This window comes from Pantherophis guttatus, chromosome 1 (assembly GCF_059756535.1).
Source record: "Pantherophis guttatus breed Tessera chromosome 1, ASM5975653v1, whole genome shotgun sequence".
Lineage (NCBI taxonomy): Eukaryota > Metazoa > Chordata > Lepidosauria > Squamata > Colubridae > Pantherophis > Pantherophis guttatus.
The window spans coordinates 319836081-319856891 of NC_142063.1; the positions used below are offsets into that span (position 1 = coordinate 319836081).

The window sequence follows — 20811 nt, forward strand, 5'->3', positions numbered from 1 at the left end:
ATGGTAGATAAGAAATCATTGTAGTCTTTCTATAAGTCCAGTACAATAAAAGATTGTTAACAGAGGGCTTTGAAGTTTTTTTTTTTTTTTTAATTTGATTTATATGCCGCCCTTCTCCGGAGACTCAGGGCAGCTTACAATGCGCTAAGCAATAGCCTTTATCCTTTTGTATATTTATACAAAGTCAGCTTATTTCCCCCACAACTGGGTCCTCAATTTACCTACCTTAGAAAGGATGGAAGGCTGAGTCAACCTTGAGCCTGGCGAGATTCGAACCTGCAGTAATTGCAGGCAGCTGGTCTTAATAACAGGGTGCTTTAGACCACTGTACTACCAAGGCTCTTTTAACTTTGTTGTTGGTTCACCTGTTAATTACTTTGTATTTATATAGGAGATGGATGGCAGGTCATACTGATAGCAAGTAGATGTAGTAGTTTATAAATTTTGGGCCTGCTTTGCAAGGGAGGGGGAAACCAATATTGTTGCAATACATTTGGTATTTAACTGAGGGAGGATAATATATTTGTAAAAAAATAAATCTTTTTTTGGGGGGAGTTTGTATTTTACCTTAACTCTCTGAATAAAATAAAAAAAATATTCAAAAAGAAAAAGAAATTAAAAAACCAAACAAGACTAACCAGAGCTAGTTAATACTTGGAAAGCCCAATGTTGTAGGCTAGGCCAGGGAGTTTTTAAGAAATTCCCAAAAGCACAAGTGGAAAATTGTTGATACAAAACTAATCACCTTGAGTCAAATTTGATTGGCAAAGGCCTTTATAGTTAACGGATGCAATCAACACATTGATTCAAACCAAAAGGCTTGTTCCATTATCAGAATAAGCTCTGATTAAGGTCACAAGATCCTGTTATCTATATGGAATTCCAGACTAGCTATGTTGCAGTCTAGAACGGTTATCTCCCTGATCCAGATACGAAGGTATGTTTAAATGATTTCATTCACCCACCTACAGGTCTGGTCATCTGGAGGAGGGAGGGTCTGACAAGATTCATTGAAAATCGGAGTACCTTTACACTCAGCCCTGCCTCTTTAAGTGTAATAAATAATATTAACACTGAAATCTCCAATAATTCTCATGAAAGTCAATAGGACTAGGCTCTCTTGGCACGTCCCAGGCGCTTTGCCACATAAGTTAATATTTATATATAAATAAGCATTGTAAAAAGTAGAAGCTGGAATCTGCAAAGGTATCTCCAAGATAATTCAAGACTATAAAAAAAAAATCTACCATGTTTCCCCGAAACATGTCTTATATAAGACCGTCTTATATTTTTTGAACCCCAAAATAAGCCCGTGGCCTTATTTTCGGGGGCGGTCTTATTATTTTGGGGTATGCGGAGCAAGACAGGGCTCCTCTTGCCATCTTACCTGATTTCCACCTCTGTCTTCCTAACCCTAACCTGAGGAAATGGGGACCGGCTACGCATATTTTTGGGGAGGGCTTATTTTCAGGGGAGGGCATATTTTAGCACATGCGTTCAAAAGCCCGATTGGGCTTATTATCCGGGGAGGTCTTATTTTCTGCATCTAGCGTACAAACAGAATCCAAATGTTTTATTTAAAAAAATTAAAATGGGCAAGTGACGGCAATCCAGTGCTTTGTTTGGAAGTTAATTAACTTTCCCAGCAGGAAAAAAAAAACGATAGTGAACATTATTGTTCATTAATGCTTTGTGGCTAGTTTGACCTATTGCAATTGTTTTTGTGAATGGACACATCCTCTCTTCACACCAGCCAGTTTGAAAGAGAAGAATATGCTTTTAACATTCCAAATGTGCTCAGCATTCAAAGAAATTGGAGAGCACTGTTATAAGACAAGCTTCAGCCATAACAAGGAAGGAAGGAAGGGCATTGTTCGTATCTGAAACAATCACTATTCAAGTGAGATGGAAGGGAAGCTCAATCCAGCAGGAACAACATGAATACGCTTGTATATCTTTTAACACCTGTTTCTATCCTGGAGGAACTTTCGCATTTCCTTCCACTTCCACTCCCTTGTGCCAGAGGGCAAGATGTATTTTTTAATACTGATGTGAGCCATTTTAAGATACAAGCTTTGTCTAAAAACAAGGGTAACGTGCAGTAAAGAAAGCTATAAAATTAAAAAATGAAGGCTCTAAAATTAGTTTTTCAGGACCCAATCATCTTCCACCGTTTAGATTCATGTTAATGTTGAAATTTAAAAAAAAATAATAATCACAAATTGGTAGTCATGATAAATTTTTTTTTATCTTGAGTGCACACTGCTTTTTCCTAGCCAAGGCTAATGCTTTGCACCCTCTTTAGACAGAGCCATCAGAGGGAGAGCCCATTGATACCAAAACAACAAGTGTGAAATGAGTTCTCCTAAGGGACTATTTGTTCCTCCTGTCCCCTCAACTTCATCACAGTTCCCAGGAAAAAATTGCAGCTTGTAGTAAGCAGTAAGATGGCTGTTCCAGATAGAACACAGCAATAGTGTTGTATCTAAATCATTAAAGCCGCTGGCCAAAGCACATCTTTTTAGTTGCTCCCTTGGGTATTTCCTTAAAACCTGAATCAAAACATTTTTTCTGAATTCTTTCTATAGAATATGTGCTTTTACAGCATGGGTGTCAAACTCAATTTCATTGAGGGCCGCATCAGGGTTGTGTATGACCTTGGGGGGGTGGAGGGGCGTGGCCAGCTTGGCCTCACTTGTGTTGGGGGCCTGTGGTGACCCGCATGCTCTGCCAGAAAAATCAGGCTCCCAAGCTCTGTTTTTGGCTGCGACAACATCCTGCAACCCTCTGCCAGTGAAAACGGAGCTCAGGAGGACCGCACGCAGCCCTCAGGAGCTCCGTTTTCACTGGCAGAGGCACCAAGGGCCAGTCCTTTGCTGTTTCCAGGGCAGTCCTGCGGGCCAGATCTAAGCACCCCATGGGTCGGATCTGGCCTCCAGGCCTTGAGTTTGACACCCCTGCTTTACAGTCTCATTTGCATTTGATCTACTCAATACAGATGTTTTTCCAAAAGCATCAAACTCTTTTATTATCTGCACAGGGTTTTGTTTTGTTTTTTACAAATTCTACTAGCTCTGTTCCTGGCAATAACCAACAGCTGCAATATGGGTAAAACAGAAGGCCCTATCCTCTTAGGAATACTGCTGCCACTTCTGTGAACAGTGGGAACATGTAGGAAGCAAGTAAAGATCAAATGAGATGTTGAACCCTGTTTTCCCTCCTCCCATTTGAAAATATAAAGCATGTAGATTTATGACTGCCAGCATATGTACAACTGTGAGTTAAGGATCAAATCCTTAGTAGTCCAAATCCAATACAAGTTCTCATCCTTCTGCCTAAAATATAAAATTAACATTTTATTTTTCACATCTGTGCATTTCCACAAATAGCATTATCACTAACACCACAGCCAACATAACCACTGTAACAGTAATAATAAAAGAGTTGCACAAACCAAAGCAAATGTAATTAAGACGTTCAATGGCTCAGGGATTTTTTTAATTGATTTTCAATTCAGCACCATGGCCAGTTCTGTGCCAGAAAGGTCAGCTGTTGACAACGGAGCATTTAGGGCCATTGGTTTTCAATCTGCATGGCTCACATGTTTTCCATCATCAACTTTCTTTCATTGTGAATGGCTGACAATTAGACACATTCAAGGTAAACTCAGTGTTTATTTTATTCTTTTACAAAATTCAGCATATGAGTATTGTGCTCAAGGTTTTAGAGCCCCAAGGCTTTAGACTCACTTTTTTTTTCTTAAACCATTATTTAAAATGTGACGCTCACCAAGCTTTTTTTTAAAAAAAAAATCCTGTAGCAGAGTAGGGAGAAAGGAAGGGCCATTTACAGTGGTTGGCATTCCAGAATGCCATGAAATAGGAAGTTTTCCCTCTGTTTTACCATCCTGTTCTCAAAGGAAAGGAAATCCACCATTTTAACAGAAAAGCATATCAACTACAGCAGAGTTATCGTTGGAAATTTTTATCATGCGTGGTCAAAGTATGGTGAGATCTGCTGATTGATTTGAAGGCCTGATAAAAGTACAATTCATATGATTGTTTATTTTCTTCTTATTTTCACTGGAAGAATGATACATAAAAAGCAACATGTTCATTCTCCCAGCAGATCAAGCATGAAATCCAGTAGAGTAAGACTAGATTTAAGCTTCTTCACATTCTATGCCTTTCCAAATTCATATTTGGGATGATATTTAAAGTGAGTATCCATCACCAGTAGATACTTAAAACCCAAGAGAGGGTACGTGTTATAAACTTTATAAATGAAGAGATGGCACTTGCTTATGTCTTTGAAGCATATTAGCGTTGTAATATGAGTTTACATGATAGAGGTCTGGAAGCATCACAGCTTACTATGGTCGATCAGGATAGCCCTATCCATTGAGGGGAACAACTTGGATTAATTGCAAGCTGTGACACAAAGATGGAAGGACTCCTGTTGCAGCGTAAACACTCCAAGCTTAAGAAAAAAAATACAATCTCAACTCAAAATTGATGCCTGAAAGAACTGGGTAAGCAAATGCATTGCTCAGCCTGGAAAATGGGATGAGTCACATATTTACCAGGAAGTAATTTTCTGAGCAAGTAACAAGAGTCGGAATAAGACAAAATACCATCAACGCACAGCTACCTTCACCCCCAAAAGGCTTAGTTTAAATTGAGTATTAGAACAATGCCCTGAATACATTTAGATCTGTATGTGCATGCAAACCTAAATGTGTAAAAGAGATCACAACAGGCCAGTCAAACTCAACTTAAACCAAACATGATTGATGAAATACTTCCAACTTGCCCTTCTTTTTGCCTTTTCTTTGGGGGACGTTCAACCACCTATGAATTCAGCAGCATCACTAAATAACTGCAGTCTAAATGTGGGGCATGGACCTACTTCAGTGAGGAATGATCAGCACCATGTTCTGTTACTTTATCAAGGAGACACCTGTGCTGTTCTTGTGCAAATGAGAGGCTATATACCTAGGATTGGCCATTCCTTAAGACTGTGATAGAACTGATAACTCTGAGCATTTGTAATTTAAAGTAAATGTTAAAAGGGGAAATAAGGAAATGGGTAGTTAATACTGCCCAAATATGGTAACATTCAGTACAGCTAAGCTACAAATAAGCAGTGCAACTCTACAGAAGTTTTGGCATTACCAAATGGTCCGTGGGGGAAGAGGCACATAGAAATTATATTCCCTCAGAAACATTTGTTACAGGAGTGCCAACTTTTTATAGATGCTATAGGAATCTGGGTAATTTATTAATAATTATCTTTCCACAAATGAAAAGAAACAGCTCAATTAAGGTTAGGGGTTTAGAAATGACAGCAGTTATTACACCCATTTCTCAGTTGTTCCAAAACTATTTACTGGTGGCCTACTTTGGGAAGAGTGTACTGGAATGGACCTCTTTGAAAATTAGCAATTTGGGGTATGAAAGGTAGAAAAAATGCAGCTTATACATAAATTGAGACTCACTCCCATACCTACACACACATTGCCAACAAGAAATTTCCAGAATGTTTTAACAACGGCTATGAATGTAGTTAAAATGAAAAGGGGATACCGGGAGGAAAAGGGCTAAGAAACTAGGCCACAGAAACCTGTTCAGTTCATGCTTGTGTCTGCAGAATTGATCCCAGAGGTTGGAATCGATACAAATTCCATTACCAAGCCAGAACCATTTCTTTGTCTTGAACGCAAGAGGCCCACGACCACATAGAAGGAAGACGGGGGACAGAAAATATCTGCACATGCAGGAGATGTAGAATTATGGCAGATTCACTACAAGTCCTCATCCAAAGGGTTTTCACAGAGATCTCACTCATCTTTGAGACACATCTGCTTCTTTTAGCCTGTTCTGTTGGCACTAAGCTCATAAGTAACATAGTTGTCCATATTTTATGGCTGTATTCACATGACACATTGAAATACAAACTAGCAATCCACCAGTTTAGATTCCCATGCTGCCCAAACTCAGCCTGTGCAGTTAGTCTGTGTTTCAGTATGTCATGCAAACCCAGAAAATTGGGTCAATTGAATAAAACCATGGTCCAGTTAACCATAAGGAAACTTGGCATGAAAACAGAATCAATAAATAATCTGTCAATCAAGACCTCTGAGCTGAACCAAATCTTCCAAGGCCAGGGAGACAGTGGAACAGAGCTTTGTTAATGGCAGAAAAAGCAGCATCTAGGATCTGAGAAGGAAAAGTAGAAAGGGGGTTCCAGCTATCTTTCCTCTGAGGCAACTAGCAGCCATAAATTGGGAGCACAGACAGGAAGTCACCGTGGTGTTGTGAGATAATCCATCAGCAGGCACACAGGACAGGCAGCATTCTGGGAGGACCTTGCTTTACAACGAAGTCAGTGAGAGAGAAAAAGGAAAAAGCTTGACCATAGCAATGAGCTCCTTGGAGCTACTAAGGGAAACAGATGAGTTCTGGGTGGAGGGAATGCATAATTTCCTCTGTGAAATCCAGATCTGAAGCACATTAGACCAAAGAGCAAGCAGTTATGAGCCTCTGGTGACCAATCCAACTTTCCCAACTGCACAACTTGCTCACTAAGGAATACAGGAATTTCTTAGGTCTCTGCTTCCCTACAAGCATCATTAGGCTGGGAAGAAAAGAAAATCAAATTATACTTCCCTCCCCACCCCCCATCCCAAAAGGTCTTAAAAGGTATATCTAAAACACTTTCATTTTAAATAATAATTAATATTCTTAAAACCCCAGTTATACCCTTGGTGAAACAACTTACTGGGGATCTAAAGAAAGTCTTTTATTTTTTCTGAGTAAGTGAGTCAAAGCTGTCTCGTTCAACGGAGTCCTGTGCCATACAGTTCTGGCAGAGCTTGTGTCCCAATATAAACAGAAAGGGGCAACTGTCCCCCAGTTCATTGACCTTTCTGCCTTGTCCATAGGCCAGTTCCAGACATCCACAGCCATGTCTTCTGTTTAGATGAATTTGAAACATTTAGTCTTGTCGTGTGGTAACCGGGTCTTGAAGAGGACTGAGTCAACACGGAACTGCGTATACAGCAAGGGCATGTAGCCATAGACTTTGACGAAGAAGTTGATGCATTTGTGCCGCTCGTGAAAATGGGAGTCATCATGGGAGAGTGCCTGAGGACAGCCAGGGCAACGGAAAGTCCACCGGGAAGTCACCTGGGCACAAGAGAGCAGGAAACATGATCATATTATATTCATGTTCTTGGGGGGAAACTGCCTTTCTCAATGTTTCGGCAAGCACTGACCTTGATTGGTGGTTTCCTAGTAATATGAGAAACCAGGAAGTTCATGGCAATATCCTCACAGTTGATATATTCATCTACCATATCACGGATGGCCTGTGGCATCACATAAGAATACAGGTAGGCGTAGTACTACAAGCAGAAGGAAAAATGAGCACACATTTAAAAAGTACGAAAATGTTACCAAAGAAGTAGAAGCAAAATCTTTTATCCGATGACATTAGATATGCATACTAACTTTACCCTTTAATCAAGATACACACGTATAATAAAGTTTTCATGACAGCTAACATATGTGCTCTTTAAGAGGCAAAGTGACATCATCAAAAGTGGAAATATGAATTTATTATCTCTAGATACATCTTCTCACTGGAACAACAGAACTTGAATGAGTCTGGATGTAAGGCAGGAATCGGAGATTCAATAGGCAATTTGTGACTCAAATTCAATAATCCCGATGAGCAAACAACCCTATTCAGTCCAAACCCAGGATTTTGATTGGTCAAAATGGTCATACAGTAAAATGTAGCCCTTGATAGGGAACAGCAACACAGAGATTATTAGTAGCTGTCCTCCTTTACTTCCAACACATAGTACATCAAAGCCAAACATACTTGCACAGCAACACATAGCACATAGAAATGCTCCTGGTCACAGATTGATATCACTGTTTCCAGACTACACTTGCGTTGGAAAACTAAGGAAAAACTTAAATTCTCCACAACTAGTAATCTTGCAGTTTTCCTCATTAGAACAAGTATTTGGCCTAAGTCATCATGAAATACGGTTCTCTCTAAAGATTTGCCACTCACTTTGTGGAAAAAAGCAGCCCCCGTCAGTACCATGGACAGTTCACAGGAGTAATTGGAGTTGTAGAGCCAGGACTGGTGAGGGATGTCCCATGCATGGTACCTCCCAGGGAATCCTACAATGCGGTCCCGAGCTTCTCTCCAGACCCTACAAAGACAAACAAAATAACTTAAAGCAGGCAGAGGTGGAACATGCTGGAGAGACAAGAAACAGAGAGATGTTTGCTATTGCATGATCCCTATTATTGAGTTGTCTATATTACACATTTAGATTTTTTAAAACTTAAAAAGGTTTAAAGGGTTCCTCCACCCCCACTTTCTAGAATTGGGATGAATGGGCCTCCACTTCAGATGCATTAAACTACAGTAATACTCTCAACCTTTTTTTGTGAGAAAAACTGGTGAAGTGATATAACACTTTGACTCTCTTTTTCACTGCTTGACCTTGAGCACAAATAACAATCCAAATTCTAATTATTTTGGCAGTGAAACCTGAGACCATCTCATATTGAGGCTATATTCAGATGTTCCGACACTAAGAGAGCGTGTAAAGCTTTTGAAAAAAGGTGCTTCACAATGGCAGGAATGAATATAAAGCACCTCTTTTCAAACCATTAAAGCAGCAACATCATTTTCAACAAAAATTTCTCTATCTTTCTGAAGCAGTTGTCACAGCTTCAGAACCAATTTGGTTGCTTTTAACAATTTGAAAAGAGCTGCTTTTCTTGCATGGGAACTTTTATCCAAAAATCCTGCCTTCTTCTTGCTGCTCTGTCTTCCAATATTGGCTTACATCCCTGTCTGTGATATTCCCATGGCTGTTTATGTCATGCCAGCAAACAGGCTCTTTTAATAGTGGTATAAATAGCAATTTGTTACTAAAAATGAAGTATGCTAAAAACAAGTGTCTCCATATGGTGGGAGTTAAGAACACAGAGAAATGCAATCATAAAGCTGATTTTTCAGAAAATATCCTATAAGGTTGGGAAAGATTATTTTTACTTGTAAGGAGGGAAGGGAGGAAAGAGAAGATAGTCAAGGCCGTAAGATAATTGTTTTTGTTCTTCAGCTTTAAAAATATTATAAATAGAACACTTGCACACTCCTCCCTCCCACATGCTCGGGGCACTTGGTACCATGTCCAAGAATTTTATAAGATACATGAACAAATTGCAGCTTCCTGAAATAACACCAGCGGAACTGCAAAAAACTGCACAACTTGGAACATCGTACATCTTAAGAAGGTACTTGGTTGATACCTAGGACACTGGCAGCAACCCATATCAACCATTAGCACCAGTCAATGGTATTTGTGATGCATTTTTGAATGTTCAGTTGATTGAGTTTCATACTTAATGAATAAAGTAAATAATAATAATAATAATAATAATAATAATAATAATAATAATAATAATAATAATAATAATAATAATAATAATAATAATGCATGAAGACCAGTGTTATAATGGCAAACATGAAAGAAAGTTATACATTGGTTTCAAAATTCCATACTTCCCAATCAGCACAGAAATGGCCAAAGCAAGTAACGATAACAGGAATTGTAATCCTCCATATCTGCAAATCTTGATGGAAACAGACAATTTTATTTTTTTATTTATTTTATTTTATTTTGAATTTGTATACCGCCCTTCTCCCTGAGGACTCAGGGCGGTGAACAGCCAAGTAAAAACATCAAGTACAAATATTAAAATACAGTTAAAATATACATATATAAATTTGGCCCCATTAATTAAAAACAATAAACAAAACACTTAAAAACACTTTAAAAAAATTAGGCCAGCCCGGCTTGCTGGAAAAGGAAGGTTTTAAGGGCACGACGGAAGGCACTGAGGTCTTGGATTCTCCTTATCTCTGGAGGCAATTGATTCCAGAGGGTAGGTGCCCCCACAGAGAGTTCAGACCTGATACTAATGGCTGATGATTAAAAATTAGATTTCACTCACCTGAATCCAAACATGATCTCATCATGGCGAAGGTGGGCATCATCATCAATGGACAAAATGGCTTCTGTTTCAATCTCATCCCAGGGCAGAAACCGATTATTCAAACTATTCTTCTCAGTCCGTACAACCTAAAAATATATACACCTTTAGACTTGGTTTTTTTGTCTTTTCTTTAGGGTGTCATATCTAATAATGGCCATAATGGATATAATCACATCAGAATTTGTTTAAGCAGATACATAAAGTACAAATCAGATATATCAGAGCTCATTGCCTCTTGTGCTGGCCACGCCCATCCCTCGGGCTTACTTTTGGGGTAGGGCTTTTATTAGGCCCACCCCAAAAAAAGTCAGGCTAGGGCTTATTTTTGGGTTGGGTCTTATTTTTGGAAAAACACGGTATATAGGCATAGCAGAAGAATAGTAAACTACATTTCTCTTGGGGGAGAAGGTAGAGTTTTGGAAAAATGGTGGGAAGTTATGACAGTGCTTGACTCCAGTTTTGTCCTTAACTTGGGGTAGTCTTCTCTTGCCTGCTGGCCCTGAGCCCTCCCTAAACTTTAGAGCTTAAGATCATCTATCTGGGTGCTCTTTTTGGACTTTCCACGACAGACCATGAGAAAAGATTCCCATTTGGATGCTGCCTTTCCCCCATGATGTCTACTGGTTATTGTGTCGGGCTAAATATGCCAGTTTTTTGGGTGGGTGTTTATTTGCATAAACCTTTTCATGGGGAAAATATCAAACACACAGTGCACAGTTTGAATTGGTATATCTTATTCAAAGAAAGATTTTGGCACTAAATTGCCAAAGAGTTTGTTGCCTGTTTCTATCTCTTTGGGATAAGAGTCCCTCTTTGAGGGAAATGGGCAGATCAGAAAATGGGAAAATAGTTCAACAAGCAAACAAACAAACAAAGAAACAAGTAGGGCTGAATGGAAAGCCAGGGTTTGGCTGGAAGCAAAATCTCTGATCTCTACTCAGTGTATTCTTTGTGAGTTCATCGTGTACGGGTATATGTTCATTGTAGAGCAACTGTTTGCCTCCTTGGGAAATCAGAGTATATAAACTGCTATTCTAAAATATCAAGTTCCCACTGCTACAAACATAAATAACTCTTTCCCACAATCACCAGAGTGATATTTTTTTTTAAAGCAAGCAATACCCATGAAGAAAGATAGACCACGGTGGCAATAAGAGGTCATTAAATAAGAGTACCCTTGGATCCTATCATAAAAAGAAATCCTGCCCTGAACAGTGGAAAATATTTATTAAAAAGAACTGGGTGACAGCTGATATGATTTAAGATCCTGCATTAAATCAACATTAGCCTTTCCCCCCTGTCAACAGCTAACCGAAGGGAGAAGGCAAGCAGCATTTTAGAAAATATTAATCCAAAACTGAAACATAATTAATTAGAAGGAAAAACACAGAAAAAACAGAATGGTTAATCAATTACTAAGCCCCAATGCACAGAACTGCCACTCTGGGTTCTCCTGACCTTTGGACATGAAAAAAAAAAAAGACATGTTCCACTGTATTCCCAAAAGTCTCTGCTGTTATAGCATGGTCTATCCTCTCTAAGAAGGATGAGAGAGCGAAATACTTCCAAATACCAGAAGCAATGGATGAAATAATAGAACTGTTATTTATTCAAAGCTCTACATGCATCTATTACAGCCTCATCTCTATGAAGATTGCAAAGCTTTAGATTATGTGCAAAAGATACACATTGCATATATATGCCCAGGGGTGGGCTTCAAAAAATTTAGCAAGGGGTTATTTGCCTAGTTGCTCGGTGGGCATGGCCATGTCGGCCTCCTGCACCATGGTGGGGAGGGTGTTTTTGCCCTCCCTGGCCTTTTCTTGAGTCTCCGGGAGGGCAAAAACGGCCTCCCCAGGTTCCGGAGGCCCTCTGGAGGCCAGAAACAGGCCCATTTCTGGCCTTCCCAAACTTCCCGAAGTAAGCCCATTTTTCACCCTCCCCGAGCCACCGTGCATGCCCTGCACTTACCTGCATCCAAAACGGACCATGTGGGGACTCCTGGGAGGGGAGGGGTGGGGTGGGAAGGGCCAGCCAGGAGTGGGATTTGGGGGTTCTCTGAACTGCACAGAATCTTAGCTAGAGGTTCTCCCGAACTCCTGCGAACCCCCACCCCACTTGATGGAACGTATCATTTTTTAAATAAGGAAATTAGTAATATCACACAAGCATAAAAATATCCAGCTGTTCTATTCTCAACAATTATGGTGGCTAATTAATTTTTAAATAATTAAAAAGCGAAATTAGTCCTTATATTTTCTGGATCTTAAATATAAAATAGTCTACACCACAGAATGCATTCAGAAAGATTTTACGTTTTTGTTCCACACAGTTTGGGTAACAATCAATAATCATTACTGTACTAACAATCATGTACCTGTAAAGCTATATTGATTTTTACAGAAGGAAAGAATATTTACTTGGAGATATTTAAGGTGCAAAAAGCCTGTGAATCAATATATTCTAGGCAAGTGTCTCAACCAGTTACATCAATTCTCCAGCTATTTTCTTGTAAAGATCACCATATACAGAAAACACTGTTGAGGAAAAAGAAAGTGATTTTTTTTCCTTAGACTATCTGAAATAAGCAGCTTGATACTAGGAAACAGATTGAGCTCATAATCCTGAATACATTCACTAAAAGTAAGGTTTGATTTAAATCTAAGATATTTATTTGGATACTTTTTGCAATAATAATCTGCCATAATATACCATATAAACTGCATACAATATTCAGCCGCGGTGGTGCAGTGGTTAGAGTGCAGTACTGCAAGCTACTTCTGCTGACTGCCGGCTGCCTGCAATTTTGGCAGTTCAAATCTCACCAGGCTCAAGGTTGACTCAGCCTTCCATCCTTCCAAGGTGGGTAAAATGAGGAGCCAGATTGTTAGGGGCAATATGCTGACTTTGTAAACCACTTAGAGAGGGCTGTAAAGTATTATAAAGCGGTATATAAGTCTAAGAGCTATTGCTATACAATATACAGTAAATATACTGTAAGAGATTAGTAAAACAAACAACATAAACCAAACCTGAGGATTTTGCTAGTTGAAGAGAAAAGATTTTGCTTTTCTCTTGATATCTAGGTGGCATAAGGATCTTTCTTCTCTTCACTAGTAAAACAATTACCTATTATATAGGCCAGTGATGGCTAACTTTTTCCTGACTGAGTGCCCAAAGCGTGCATGCTTGCGCATGAATGTGCACACATGCAACCGAACTCCCAAAATGCAATGCATGCATGTCCCCCATGCATGTGCTCCAACCCCAGCGCATGCGCCCTGCCCCCCATGCATGCGTGGCAGAGACCCGAAGACCAGCTGGCCGGCGGGAGGCACCCGCACATGCGCAGCGGACCTGAACTGGGTGACAGCTGGAGTGCCATCAGAGAGGGCGCTGCGTGCCACCTCTGTCGCGAGTGCCATAGGTTCGCCATCACAGCTAATTAGAAGAATCAATGAAACACATCAGCAATGAAGAAGGGCCATATTTGACATTTGAGTAGAGTACTATAGACCAACTCCGAAAAGTAGACAGAATCAAACCACACCTAACCTTAAATTCTTTTTTTTTTTAATTTGATTTATATGCCGCCCTTCTCCGGAGACTCAGGGCGGCTTACAATGCATTAAGCAATAGCCTTCATACTTTTGTATATTTTTACAAAGTCAGCTTATTGCCCCCACAAACTGGGTCCTCAATTTACCTACATTAGAAAGGATGGAAGGCTGAGTCAACCTTGAGCCTGGTGAGATTCGAACTTACTAATTGCAGACAGCTGGAGTTAAATTACAATTGCATTAGTCTGCTGAGCTATCCAGGCTCCTGTAATTTAATTCAGATGTGACACTAAATATTTTATTTATTTAGTACTGCATTTAATATTTTCCCCCACTGTGACTTTAAAAATTATAGTGACAGCAATGCAGATAAGGATGTGCGCTTCTGTTTTATAAGCAAGAATATCCAAATCAAGTTGTGTATGATTGGAACTTATCTGATCCTGAAATCGGGATTTCATCAGCAAATTTGTAAAAAGTGTTTATGAGTGTCCAGGTTTGCTGTTAAACAAGCTCCCAAACAGCTGCCCAAATTCTGCAGACAATATGACAATTGTCATAGATTGTGGAAGTTGTCTACACTGCTGGAGGTCAGCTAGATTGAAAGAGCTACATTGAATTTTATTTTCTTAGATAGGGCCCAGGGTTCAAATCTGTTGAGATCCATCTGGATCTTGAGCCCACCTTCTGGAATGTTGGCTATTCCTGCCAGTTTAGTGTCATCTGCAAATGTGATGCTTTGTGCTTCTATTCCCTCATTTAAATCTAAATTCCTCTCTGAGCAAAGGCAGTATTGCTAACAATACTGTGCCATTATGGAAATAAATTTGTTTGGTTCTGTGACATAATTACATTTGCTATGTGGCTGCTTGATGAATAATGGGATCCAAAACTGTTGCAGACTAAGGAAACAATGGCTGCCAACAGTCTAAAACAGTGTTTCTCAACCTTAGTAGCTTGAAGATGGGTGGACTTCAACTCTCAGAATCCCCCAGCCAGCAGCGCTGGCTGGGGGATTCTGGGAGTTGAAGTCCACCCATCTTCAAGCTTCCAAGGTTGAGAAACACTGGTCTAAAAGAAACAGTAAGGCTAGAAAGGTGTAGACAAGTACCTTCTTTCTTGCAAAGCAAGTTTCTAATTCTAATTCTAACAAACTAATATTACCAGTTAAAAGAGTAATTCAGTGTGGTACATGGCTGATCAATGCACTTTTTTTTTCAATTTTATTCAGTTAAGAAACTAAGCAAACCAGTCTTATCTATTAAGAGCCCTGGTGGCGCAGGGGTTAAAGTGCCAGTATTACAAACTCTGCCCACAGCCTGGTGTTTGATTCTGACAGAGCTCGAGTTTGACTCAGCCTTTCATCCTTCCAAGGTTGGTCAAATGAAGACCCAGATTGTTGGAGGCAAGATGCAAATAATGCTGACATTTTAAACTTCCCAGAGAGCGCTAATAAACACCATGGGGCAGTATATATGCCTAAATAGCCTTGATAGTACAGTGGTCTAAGCACTCTGTTATTAACACAGCTGCCTGCAATTTACTGCTGGTTCGAATCTCTCCAAGGCTCAAGGTTGACTCAGCCTTCCATCCTTTCTAAGGTAGGTGAAATGAGGACCCAGTTTGTGGGGGCAATAAGCTGACTTTGTATAAATATACAAAAGTATGAAGGCTATTGCTTAACGCATTGTAAGCCGCCCTGAGTCTCCAGAGAAGGGCGGCATATAAATCAAATTAAAAAAAAAATGCTATTGCTATTGCTATTAATCAGTACCAGATTCTGGCTAGCCCAGCAATCAACCCAAGAAGAAAATTCAAAGGTAGCATTAAAACAGCACTTAATCCTGCCAATTTAAAACTCTGCTTCACTTGGTCCCATTATCATATTATCACAGGGAGATTTTTGTGCTTATGTTTCAAATTAAATGTCAAATATAATTTCCTGCCAGAACAAGGAACATGTCTGCTCCCTTGGAGGAGTTCTGACACGGTGACTCAGCATCTCACTCCTGCCAAAAAAAAATGGGAAGGGATACGGAGGCCTCTCCCTCTTCCACAGAAAATCACAGGCACCTTTGATTTGTTAACAAATCAAAGCAGGTTGAGCCTCCTTAGTTTCATTCTCCCCTCTTTGTATCAGAACAAACTGCTGGCTTGGATCACTCTGTGGTAATTCCACAGTAGCTATTGCAATACCAAAATTGCTTTCAAGAAAATAGTAAAAGGATGAAGAGAAACATAACTTCACACAACGCCCGCTACAAAGACAAGATCCACAGGATATGCCTCTTTAAAGCAGGAAACATCTCTAGTTCATTGCTCAGAGAAGTAAATAGCAGCATGGTAGGAGTCACATCACTTTGTCTTCTCGCAGGTTGAACTAACCAAATGGCAAGGACAAGATGCTGCCAACAGCAAAAAGGCCCTCTGAAGCTTGAGTGAGAAGAACTGGTGTTAAATGATCATTAAGACCGTGATAACAGGTGGCTACCACTCATGCCAGGAGCTTCTTTTCGTTTTGTTTTGTTTTTAAGGAAAGCTGTCTCTGCAAAAGGTTGAGAAGCACTTCTTAAATTCGAAGTTCAAGGTGCGTATGGTAATGGTGCCAAAGAAAGCTTCCCTTGGCAGAGCTTCTAAATATTTCGCAAGGAAAGCGGAGTTGCCAAAAGATTCAAACATAGTTAGTAACTTTGTGTAAAAGGCTCTGCCAACTTAGGAAAGCTTTTGTTAACACCACAGCACCTCTGTGGGCGTTTACAGCAGTGATGGGAAAGAGTATATTGGGACGGTGTTTTGACACTCTTACTTAAAGTAAGGTTAATCGTACAATCACTCATTACAGCTTTACTGAAAAGGCTCTGGAGATTCCCCCCCCCACCTCTCAGATATAGAAATGGGGTGACAAGGTGGAAGTTGTCTGCATTAACAAGAATTTAAAGTCCAGAAAGGTCAAGAACAAGCACAACTCCATACTCTTCTTATTATCTAGCTTTGCATACAGTATTGATTCGTGTGGATCTTATGTGGAGCAGATCCTGGGAAAGGGGAGAAGACAATGCTCTTGTTGAAGGCAGATGGACAACTAAAAAGAAACTGAAAAGAGGTTAGAGGGACACAAAGATGTACTCTAGGACTCTCCCTTGTGGTGTGATGGTTAGCACACTTTCCTGAGGAGAGCAGGAAGAGGAAAAATGGGAGAGGCGATGACTTAGGGAAGCAGCAAGGCCAAGATAACCAACAACCCTTATGGCATGAACAAAATGGAAAAACAGAGAAGAACAAACAATGGCTATTTCTCATTGTCTTTCCTCATGCTTTCTTCAGTATGCAATCATTTACTGTGGTAACCACCTGTAACTCCTCCCTTACACAAAATGAATCTTCCTCTATAATAGAGTCTACCATGTTACGTCTTATTCATGCCAGGCTGTAACTTAAGAGCCTTAATTGGCCATCCGTGGCTATCATAAATCATCACACATGAAGATAACATTGATCTAACTCCATGTAAAAGTTATTTCACCTCCTTTATTTTGTCATATAGCATTTTTTTTAATCCTTAGGTCAAATGGGTTAATTCTTTTCACTTTCATCAACTTACTTACCAATTTAGTTCTCATAAAAGTATGCAAAATGCTTCAAGATCAAAACATTTTAAAGATCAGACCACTTCTGGTCACTTGGAAAGATCAAATAGTCCTTCCAAGGTCAAGAGGTTTCAATTTCAAAAATCTGTCATATTCTAAATCTCATACCCCAATATGCATCACTTCCATTTAATGAAACCAATCTTCTGAATATATGTATTTATCATCAATGAACCTAGCTCATTCTTAGCATTTTTCCCTCACTTTCCTCAATCCTCCTGATGTAAGGAAGCAGAAAATATGTGGCCAAATATTTATAACCATTTACAGACCATTAAAACAGGATAAGGTCAAAGCTGGTATCTGTACTCAAGGGTCTTATCACCTTCTTATTGAGGCCCCGTTGAAAAAGTAAAGTCCTCTCATTTAAATGACTTAAAGAATTCAAACCAAGAATTCGGTTTGGTTGCATCTTATCAATTATACAGAATATTTTCAGTTCAGCAACTCCATCTGTTGTTGCTCACTGCCAAGGTTCTTCAATGAGCTAACTCTGGCCAATGCCAGCGACTCCGAAATTGTAGCCCCATGAGCAACATATGAGAAGCATTATATATTAAAAATAAAACCCCTAAATTAAAAACATCCATTAGAAACAGAATAGAACTGTTAACAGTAATGTAATAGTTCTTGAAAGGAAACTGGGCTGAGATTTGTTCATGAAAATACCATAGCAGTTTGATCTTTATATTCCACAACACTTCAATGTTCAACGTTGCAACTCAGCTGTTCTAAGATACAGAAGATGCTCCAATGAATATATCTCATAATTGGTAGGAAACAGGCAAGAGTAACTTGCAGGACAATCTCCAGATTACAGATCTCACTTTGCATAGGATGCATAAGTATGCTTGGGATTAATCTGGGCTTTGGTTATACCCGTGACTTATTTGCCTAAATTTGCCTGAAAGAACCAAGAAGGTATCAAAGATACAGTAATTCCTTTCTTACAAATTATTCTAAAACTTATGATAGTGGAAATGATGAGAGATCCTCAGAATTTAGGGCACTTCCAAGATGTTTAGATGCATATTTAATCCCTAGTAGTGGGGAAGGTCAAATAGGACTGCCCTGCAGAGACATCCTGAAGAACAGACATGTCCTAGAAGTGTAAAAGCAATGAAATGTAAAGCCATCTGTTACAGAATCATTATTTAAAATGATGATCATCATTAGTTGAGAAACCATGGTGGTTAAGTGGTTGAAGGCAAAAAGCATGGAGTGGAAAGGTCGTATGTCAATATCATAATATCATGGGCCATCTCAGGAATTGTATTGTCAACTGGCGGTAAACTTGATGCCCCAATTCCTAACAGTTAATCCCGGCAGTTTTGAATGCTGGTGGTAGAAGGACTCTTGCCAAGAACTCTGTAAACGCTACAAGATTTCAAATGAGATCTACACAGGTGCATAACTTGTACATGCAAATTATAGAGACCGCAATGAAGAAAGTGTAGTTGCACCTGTTCTGTATTTTTAGTAGAACACTATGCAAAAGCATAATTTTCCTTCCCTGCAAATGGAAACACTATGAAAAATTCTGAAGACTGAAGAAGGAAAAATTTGAGTTTCTTTCAGGTAGGCTTTGCTATTTGTCTAAGAAATTCCAGCAACGGCGTTAATAATTCAGGTTTGCTGAATTCCCAGATTGAGTATAGTTAACACCTACAGTAAATGCAACAAATAGTTTAAAAGCTTTCGAACAACAGGAGGAACCAGCTTGCTCAAACAGAAAAGCTCTTTCAGAATCTGTTCATATTTAAAACGCTACAAAATTCACATCCATAAAAGAAATTTCTTTGAAACGGACCTGCAGAAAATAAAAGATGAAGAGAGCTTCTGTCAGCACTCCGATCTTCCCAGAGAAAGTTATGGAGTTAGGCTGCAGAATAAAAATTTCAAATGATGCAAAGGCAGCAGTATTTACCAAGATACTTTAAATCAGCGTTTAATATCTGGTTTTGGGAGGCATAAAAGAAAAAGAAAGTGTAGGAAGCTATTTCCTTTTGCCTCAAATATCATAGGTGGATGAGAGATGACTATGCTGAACATCTTCAAAGAAACAAGGCAGACAATTTCTCCAATCATCCATTTTCATTCCTAACCTATGTAATTAAGGTATTGTGCCACCATTATGGGGCTTTATTAAAACAGAGAAAAATGTGTAAATAATTTTATTTTCCTCTCTGTCTTGAGCAGCGTGTCTGATCAAGAGGAGTAAATGGAGTGTGGACTGTTCCCATCCACAAAAACTGCATCCAACAACTGAGATTACAAGATCAAAATAATTTTGTTTTCAATGTTTTCTCAAAGCTGAAGTGATCAATAATGAAACAAGTAGGCAACCTTTCAGCAACTGGGAACCATTTCCTCCTCACACATACTACGCACACACAGACATGCTTTACTGAGACATAATTTTCAAGAGTTTCCCCAGTTTTTATATTTGTGGAGAGAGTATTTAGCATTACCCTTGATAATTTGAATCCAGTCTTAGGCCTATCACATTAATCTGAACAACAGCAAAAAAAAATGTTGTTTTTTTCAGTGTTTTGGCACCAAAGCTTTGTAGTATGTTTAAGAAAGAGCTGTGGCGAAAGCAAACCACAGCTTTAGGGACCGGGTCTCCAACCTTGGCAACTTTAAGACTTGTGGACTTCAACTCCCAGAATTCTGGGAGTTGAAATCCACAAGTCTTAAAGTTGCCAAGGTTGGAGACCCCTGCTATAAATACACCTTCACATGTACAAATATGCCCATATAAGCTTCAGAGTAACAGGGCACTTATCCTCCAGCAAGCCAAAAATACGCTGTACAAATAGGAATTTTTATTTATGCCAGAATGATCCTAACCCAAATCCCCAACTGTGCCATTCCAGACAAGGTACTTTACTTCTAGCAGACATGAAGAGAGATATTTTGCAAGGCACCTTGAGCACAGTAGGAATGGTAAATAATAGACATTATCGGGCAAACAGGGAGATGGATAAATTTCAAAGCAGCACCAAGAAATCAGACAGCTTTTGCTTATCTTTTGTTTAACAAATTTTAAACCATTTAAAATGGTTGCCCACTCAATAATCAACTCCGAGCAGTGAATAACAAATTAAAATAGCAATAATCATAAAACAAAACACATCCCGTCAGTTTATGGTTACCAAACCTTCATATGGCAATGAATTCCACCAGCACAAGAAATGATGATGTAACTTCATCAATCCACTGCTCTTGTGATAAATAACTGGTAATATTTTCAATGCTGTTTCTTAGCAACTCAGGAATATTTCTACTCACCTGCAAGGTTGAACACATATAAATTGTAGATCTCACTACTTAATATCCACAAGGCATCTCACAACCTTCAGAGTGTTTGCATAATAGGATGCAGATTTGCATACAGACATTCACACCACACAAACAAGTATGCCCCTGAGATCTACAAGGAAAGCAATAATATACTCCAGCGGTAGATGACAAAAGTAATTTATAGCACAACAATGAAAGAAATGCTGTGCT

General features: G+C 39.3%; 1 protein-coding gene across 5 annotated transcripts in view; it reads right to left on the reverse strand.

The window, feature by feature from the left end:
• Nucleotides 1-3654: 3654 nt before the first annotated feature.
• Nucleotides 3655-20811, reverse strand: part of EXTL3 (exostosin like glycosyltransferase 3) — a 127800-nt gene continuing 110643 nt past the window's right edge. For all 5 annotated transcript variants that reach the window (XM_034421279.3, XM_034421281.3, XM_060693092.2 and 2 more), the window contains 4 exons: nt 10047-10174; nt 8086-8230; nt 7277-7405; nt 3655-7187 (listed from right to left, as the gene is read on the reverse strand). In XM_034421279.3, coding sequence (XP_034277170.1) covers nt 6978-7187; nt 7277-7405; nt 8086-8230; nt 10047-10174 — 612 coding nt within the window. In that variant the 3' untranslated portion in view covers nt 3655-6977. The remainder of the gene's footprint in view (nt 7188-7276; nt 7406-8085; nt 8231-10046; nt 10175-20811) is intronic.